Source organism: Dipodomys ordii, unplaced genomic scaffold (genome assembly GCF_000151885.1).
Source record: "Dipodomys ordii isolate 6190 unplaced genomic scaffold, Dord_2.0 Scaffold103, whole genome shotgun sequence".
NCBI lineage: Eukaryota > Metazoa > Chordata > Mammalia > Rodentia > Heteromyidae > Dipodomys > Dipodomys ordii.
In genome coordinates this window covers 2567782-2575370 of record NW_012267319.1, presented here as the reverse complement: position 1 = coordinate 2575370, position 7589 = coordinate 2567782, and the positions used below count along the sequence as shown (strand labels likewise).

Here is a 7589-nt window from a genome sequence, read left to right as displayed (position 1 = left end):
ACCTGCGCATCAGCGCAGAGCAGGCGCCCCTGCCCGCCAGGCCCCTGCAGCAGTGCCTCGCCGGGCGGCCGCAGGGGGACTGCGAGATGGAGGACCTGGCCCCCAGCCCGCGGGGGACGGCCGTCCTGGTGCAGTGAGCCCCTCGGTCGCCACTCTTCCAAGCAATAATTTCAGATATGTGAAGATGGTTTCTGACTCAAAGCCAAGAACTTTCTCGAAGCGAAGCAAGCAATATGTTAGGTGTTCGGGCCTGTTTATTTTGGTTTTGCTTTTTCTTGCACTGAGTGGCCTCAACTGTGGAAGCTTCTGGAAGAAAAATGATGGTTGGGGGTGTGCCGTGAGGGTGGGGGAGCAGGGCAAGGGAAGACGGACGGCTTCCACCCATAGACAGCAGAGCAGAGGAGCAGAGGCACGAGTGAGCCTCGAGCCAGCGCTGTCTGCGCTGTCTGCGGCGTGTGTCCCTGCGTGCCCATTGCGGTACGTTTTGGTTTTCAAGTTGCCAGTTCTCCACTTCCTGGAACATGCGTGCTTCGATGAGACTGAACTCCGCCGCCGCTCGGCCCAGGTGCGTCTGCATTCTTGGAATTCTCCCCAGAAGGCGCAGAACTCCTCCGGTTCAGCAGAGCTGCTTCCACTGTTGAGGGTCTGTTTCCAGAATTCTCCCGAGAACCACGTGGGACTGGGAAGGAACAGAAGGCCCAGACTTGTCCCAGATGCACACACCTCGAGGACGCCAATGAGTTTCTGCTGTATCTCATTTTCGCTGCTAATAACTAAGTTCTTATGCATTTCGTTGCCAGGGTCCAACAAGGACTCCTGACTTGGGGGAAATAGTGCAATATCACGGGCTGTGGCTGGGCCGGGCGCGGGCGGGCAGACGCTCACTGGCTGTTCACCGGCTGTGACCCAGCTGCCCTCGGACCGGGCCCCTCCCCAGCCCCCCTGGCCCCCCGGCCCGGGCTGCTGTGGCGTGGCTTTCCTGCAAGGCCAATGAGATGAGAAGTCTGGGCGGTGTTTGTAAAGCGCTGTTCCTGTTTTTAAGCAAATGCTGTATATGTGTACAATCAGGAAACACATGGACACGACTTATTTTTTATACTTTGTACTACACTTTTGTGTTTCCGATTTAAACCTCGCGCAGTCACGTTGGCACCGGGCTGCACTGAGGAGGGGCTGAGGCGCTGGGGTCCTGGGCCCCGTCCGTCCCGGTGGGCGGACGCAGCCGCCCGCCCCCTGCCAGCGCCCCCCTCCCTCCCTGCCAGGTGCCTTCAGCTTAGACCTGCAGTGTTACAGGAAGGGGGAAGGCGGGTATTCCTAAAAGCCAAAGATTGACTGAGTTACTTGAGGGCGGGCCGGGCGCAAGCGCCTTGTGTGGTCTCCGCCCTGCCGCCCAGCGGCCTCTGTGCTCCATGCTGAGCCCGCCAGCTCCGCCACATGCTCTGTGGCTGGCTAAATGTGGACTAAGGGTTCCCCCCGGGAGTGGACTGGCACCTGCCACAGAAAACACCAAAGCCTCCCGCCTGCCAACCCTGTGTTGGGGGCCGGGGGCGTGTGCCCTGCCTGGTCCCGTGTCCACAGAGGCAGCTCAGCGGCCCTCGCAGTCCCGTCCCCTCCCGCCCTCTCGGTTCCTGTCCCCAGGCCTCGGCACCCTGCCTGTCTGAAGCAGTGGCGAGCACTTTACTCTCACGGTGGTTTTGTTTGGGGATGGCTTCGACCCTCTGAGTGTCCTGCAGACGGTCCTGCCACAGCTTCTTGAAGACGCTATGTGACCTGCTTGATGTGTACACAACTGGTTTGTTTTTACTACACCTGAATTCTTTCGTTTCTTACGTTAACATGAGAAATGTATGCCAAATGGTTAGTTGATGTATGTTTTTTTTAATTTAATATTTAAATAAAATATTTGGGGGAACCTTGACTTTCAGTTCATCTCTGAGAACTCAGCTTGGATCCATGTCACCAAGAGTCTTGAGGCGGTTCAGGCGTTAAGGTACAGGGGAGGGGCAGGGGCCAGGCCTGCCTCCCCTCTTCCCGAATGTTCTCTCTGAATCTGCTAATAAACGAAGGGGTTGGGAGTTACATAGGAGTCATGACTACCTTCCAGACATGGCTTCTTAGAGAAGGAGAGCTTGCTTCCTTCTGTTAAAAGTCGGTGGGCTGGGCTGGGAAGGTGGCTCAGTGGTAGAGCGCTTGCCTTGCATGCATGAGGCCCTGGGTTCGATTCCTTAGTACCACATAAGCAGAAAAAGCTGGAAGTGGCACTGTGGCTCAGGTGGTAGAGCACTAGCCTTAAGCTGAAGAGCTGAGGGACAGCACCCAGGCCCAGAGTTCAGGCCCCATGACCAAAAAATAAAAGTAAAACTGAAAGTGGGTGTGCTCTGCTGGCAGGTGGGCTGTGGGTGGGAGTGCTACCATGGTCAGACTCCGCAGAAACCCATCACTGCGTAGAGCTCCAACAAGAACCTACATTTCCTCTGCTGGGTCGTCCCAAAGGCCTGAAAGCAGGGCTTCAGCTGTTGACACACACACGTGCCACTCACAAGAAAGGCTCAGCAGTGGATGAGGGGTCGGCAAGTAGTGTGGGATATGATTCAACCTTGAAAAAAAGGCAGGTGCCAGGGACTCACACCTGTAATCGTAGCTACGGGGTGGGGGGGCTGAGATCCAAGGGCAGAAACCTCCATGAGATTCCTACCCCCGATGAACTAGTAAAAAGCCAGAACCGGTGTGGCTCAAGTGGTAGAGCGTCAGCCTTGAGTACAAAAGAGATACAGCACCCAGGTCCTAGGTTCAAGCCCCGGTAGTGGCACATAGCAAAAAGGCCAGACTAGACAGCACCCCCCACAATAGCTAAGCAAGCCCACGCCAGAGCCCTGGCGGTGCCTCCCTTGCTCAGGGACCCAGGCTGGGGGCGCAGCGGTGCCCACGTGTACTATGTGCCCTTGGCAGCCCTGCGGGGGTGGGGTGGGCGGCGCGGGGGTGGGGTGGGCGGCGCGGGGGTGGGGTGGGGGCGGCGTCTGAGTTGGCCATGCTCTTGTGACCAGCTTACTGCGCAGGGACAGGGCGTCTTGGCAAGGGGAAGAGCTCAAGCCAAGCCTTGCCTTGGACTCGGGATGTGCCGTGCCGGATAGCGCTGACGTGCACGCGCTTCCCCGGGAGCACCGGCCGCCACGCGTGACTCCACCAGCACGTGTGCGGCTCCGCGTGCAGCCGCCACGTGCCTGGCTGTGCAGACTCCGGGCAGACCCGGCAGACTCGGGTGGACGATGTTCACGATGGCGAGCACCACCCCAGCCGGGAGCCACGAGGACTCGGGAGCAGCTCCGCACACCTAGTGAGCACAGTAAACAGCGGCGTCCGCAGACGTGCGCAGCACCCACCCGGGAAGGCGAGCTGCCTGTGGGCGGCGCCCAGCCGCTCCCGCAGGACCGGGGAGGGCTCACCCCTTGGGGCGGGGCACAGGCTGGTGCCTTCGTGCCCAGGGGTGTGGTGAAGGGACTTTCTGGGTGTGTCTGGAGGAGGGGGGGCTGCCTCCTGTGCACCCCGGTGCAGCACAAGGGTCATGGGGCGAGGGGGCTCCCCGAGGACCACTGAGAAGGAACCGAATCTGCTGAAAGAGGAACTGGGTGGCTGGGGGGAAGCTCAGAGCCAAAGGTCCCTGCGGCTTTTCCTCCCATGAGGCAGCAGGGCGTGTGTGTCCCCTGGAGACGGCGGCCCGGCCTGCTGAAACTGGCGTTTTTGAGTTTGGCTGGGGAAGGGGCTTGGGCGCAGCAGCCCTCTTGGGGCTTCTTTAAGGCCCATGGACCATCTCCAAGGTCAGCCTGCGCTCCAAGGTCAGCCTGCGCTCCAGGCTGCTGTTGGAGCCAGGAGGAGACAGTAAAGCAGAACACTGAATCAGGGGAGATTTGTGGAGGGCCCAGGAGAGATGGAGTTTATTAGTTCATTTCGTCTTCCTTGGGGAGCTGTTTGTCCTCCCTCCCTATTTCTCCTCCCCTCCCTCTCCCTCTTCCTCTCCTCTTCTCCCCCTATCATAGGGCTTGAACTCAGAGGCCAGGAGGTGTCCCTTAACTTTTTTCACTCAGGGCTAGCACTCTTCCACTTGAGCCACAGCTCTACTTCTGCCTTTTTGTGGTTCATTGGAGATGAGAGCCTCATGGACTTGACTTCAAACCACCATGCTCAGTTCTCAGGGTCCTGAGTATTGAGGATTAGAGGCATACGCCACGGCGCCTGGCTTCAGTGCTCTTTAATGGCCATGATTTCATTATTTGGAGGTGATTTTTGTCAAAACTGAAAGGACTTACTGCTCCTCAGGGCCCCAGGTGGCCAGAAGGCCCGATCCCTTCCGCGTTTCTTCCACAGGGGCCCCACGGCCCAGTCTGGACCTCTGTGCCCAGGAGCGCGCAGTGTGCCTGTGCGCTGGGTGCGGCTCCCAGCTCCTGGCATGGTTGGGTGCTGGCTGCTGTCACCAGCTCATTTCTGTCACGGTGGAGTTGCATCCATGGGGTGGGCACGTCCTGGTTTGTTTACCCCTCATCCGGTGACGAGCGTTCGGGGTGTTTCTAGCTCAGGTTGTTATGTATACGGGCATGCCAGGGTAACGCAGGCCGGGCACAATACGGGCTTGTGTGGCTCAGCAGCCATCGGTCTCGGAGGATGCCTCCCCCCGGCAGACCAGGTGGCTGCACCTGCTCTACACCGCTGCCTGCCACACTCAGGGCCACGGGCTCCACCCTCCTGCCAGCACTTGGCTTTGCCCGTGTTTATGCATTAGCCAGGCTGTCTGTGGTGGTATCATACTATTATTACCCCCCTTTTTTTGCTGTTGCTCTTGAAGACAGGGTCTTAGTATGAAGCCCAGGTTGGCTTGGAACTGATTCCATACGTAGCTCAGAACTCAGAGTCTCCTGTCATCACAGGCGTGTACCACCACTAGGCCTGGCACATTTTCCTCTGACTAGTGATTTCTAAAATCGTGTGGTGAGTTAGGATCCACTCTGCGTTTCAAGGTCATTTACATTTATTTGCTTTTTCTTTCTTTCCTTCTTCCTTCCTTCCTTTCTTTTGTGTGTGTGTGTGTGTGTGTGTGTGTGTGTGTTTAGTGCTGGAGATTGAACCCAGACTCATGCTGAGTCTGCTGCGCCACTGAACTCCAATCCAATCTTTGCCAATTTTTAATAGGTTGTTTGAGTTTTCACATAACTTTTATTTGAATTATAGGAGAGCTTTATGCATTTTGAATGGATTCCTCTTTGATATGTGGGTATGTGTGTATATACACACATATACATATATCTTATATGCAGAAAGAGAAAAATCTTTCTATTTGTGATGTGTCCATCATTTGAAGAGTAAAGAGTTAAAGGCTTGAATAAATTGGACTTGTGAGTTTTAATGAATTCTAGCTTATCATTTTTATACCTCTTTGATTAGTGCTTTTCTTGTGTTGACTAAGAAATGCCTGCCTGTCCGTCTGTCCCCATCTTCCTAACACGTTTTGCTTTTCTAAGAGGTTTGCAATTCCATGATCAACTTTAGCTTTGACCTGTTCGTTTCCACAAGCTGATTGAGGGTGTATATTTGTGCAAAACTGGTTTTTATCTCTTTCTTAAGTGTTTGGTGGAATTCATTACGTTGGGGGCTGGAGTCTCTTTGCAAGAGGGTTGAACATTTCACATTCAAATTTCAAATGTCTCTGTGGTGCTGTTCAGGTTTCCTCTTTCATTCTGAGTCAGTTTGGGAGCTCGTGGGGGGCTGTGAGTGTCACTGATTCCCAGTGTGTTTTGCAGAGTGGCGCTGTGTGCAGCGACAGCGAGAGAGCCTGGGAGCCACAGCCCTGGTGCCGGCCTCCACGGGAGGCGAGCCCCGGGAATGCGTGTTCCCTGGCTGAGCTCCATAGCCGGGCTGAGCCGCAGAACCGCTCTGAGACCATTCCTGATGCCAGCCGGGGTCCAGCAGCAGTGGGTGCCCAGGGGTCTGAGGACACAGCGAGGGCGGGGCACTGCGGTGAGCTGCTCTGGTTTACCACCCGGAAGCCTCTCCTGTGCCCCCTGGGCCCGGCTCACGCCAGCGTGTACCTGGGTTTCCGCTGGAGCCCCGGGCCTGGGCACCTGCTGCCTCCTCAGACAAGGCCGAAGAGCAAGGGGGAGGAAGAAGAGCTTTGGTGGACCAGCCTAGCCATCTAAACATGTCCAGCACAGCCTGGCCCGTGGTTGGCCTACAAGGTTCCGAGATTCCCCAGTTGACAGCCCGCCCAGACCCTCCTGGCCCTAGGCTGTCTCCAACACTTGGCTTTCAAGGAGCCGTGGGGCAGGGATTTGGGGCAGTGCTGTGTGAGGAAGGGGAGAGGGCAGCTGGCCTGCCGGGAGCTCTGCAGACAGCTGGGGCGGGGCGGGGGCTCTCCTCTCCCGGCCCCTCCCCAGGGCTGCAGGCCACTGCGCGGGTGTGCTTGGGACATTTAATGGGTGAGTTCTCTTGGCGTGGGGTGTAATTAATTTTCCTGAAATAGCAGCGCGCAGCCCATCGTCTCTGCCTCTGAGTCAGGCAGCGATCATTGCCTGTCACGGGCACGGCGCGCCGTCGGCCTCGCTCGAGGCGGGGTGCTCACCGATCCTCGGCCCCAGTGGGCAGCCCCGAGGCCTAGGGACCATGGAATACCCAGGGAGATGCAGCCTGGGGACAGGGTCATGAAGCTGGGGATGGATGGAATCCCAGGAAACCTTGCAGGGGTGGCCGGAGCTGCCTTGCAGGAATAGAGGGAGGGTGTGCCCGCAAGGCCGCCCGTCGCAGGGAGGAAGCCTCGGGGCTCTGCCACGGCAGGCGGGCACTGCCAGTCGCAGAAGCGGCTGTGGTGACTGGTCCTGGGCCGCCCTCTCAGTGGGAAGTTCAAGGTGGCCCGGCAGAGGGATGCAGGCGGCCGCCTGCCTGGGTTCACCGGTGGGGACACGGCTCGGCAGGCACTGGTGCTCGGGCCACGTGAGGGCTCCCCAACCCTGCTGTCACCCAAGACGGGCCACGGAGCTCACGCTGGGCAGTGCAGCACTGAGCCCGCGTCACCCTGCTCCGAGAAGGTCCCGGGGTAGCTGGCCACAGAGGGGGACACAGAGGTTTCAGAGATCAGCCAGGGGGTTCAGAAAGGTGGGGTGTGATAGCCCTGGGGAGGAGGCTCTGTCCAGCCCTCGTGTGGCCAGGATGGCCCTGGGGACACCTGATTTCACCCTCCAGGCCTCTGGCATTCTGAGCGGTCGAAGGCCCTCGGTGTGCAGCGGAGTCGGTGCAGCAGCCCAGGACACTCAGAAGGAGGCCAAAGCCACGTGCCATCCTCATGGGAAGGACTCGGGCCCCAGCCCGGAGTCTGCGCAGCCTGGAGCCTGCCCAGCCCGGAGCCTGCCCCAGCCCGGAGCCTGCCCAGCCCGGAGCCTGCCCCAGCCCGGAGCCTGTCCCAGCCCGGAGCCTGCGCAGCCCGGAGCCTGCCCCAGCCCGGAGTCTGCGCAGCCTGGAGCCTGCCCAGCCCGGAGCCTGTCCCAGCCCGGAGTCTGCGCAGCCTGGAGCCTGCCCAGCCCGGAGCCTGTCCCAGCCCGGAGCCTGCC

General features: G+C 58.7%; 1 protein-coding gene across 1 annotated transcript in view; it reads left to right on the top strand.

The window, feature by feature from the left end:
• The window catches only part of Sik1 (salt-inducible kinase 1), a 21695-nt gene extending 19777 nt beyond the window's left edge, over positions 1–1918 (top strand). The window contains exon 15 of the mRNA XM_013027352.1: positions 2–1918. Within this exon, the coding sequence (XP_012882806.1) occupies positions 2–137 (136 nt within the window). The 3' untranslated portion in view covers positions 138–1918. The remainder of the gene's footprint in view (position 1) is intronic.
• The last annotated feature ends 5671 nt before the right edge of the window (positions 1919–7589 follow it).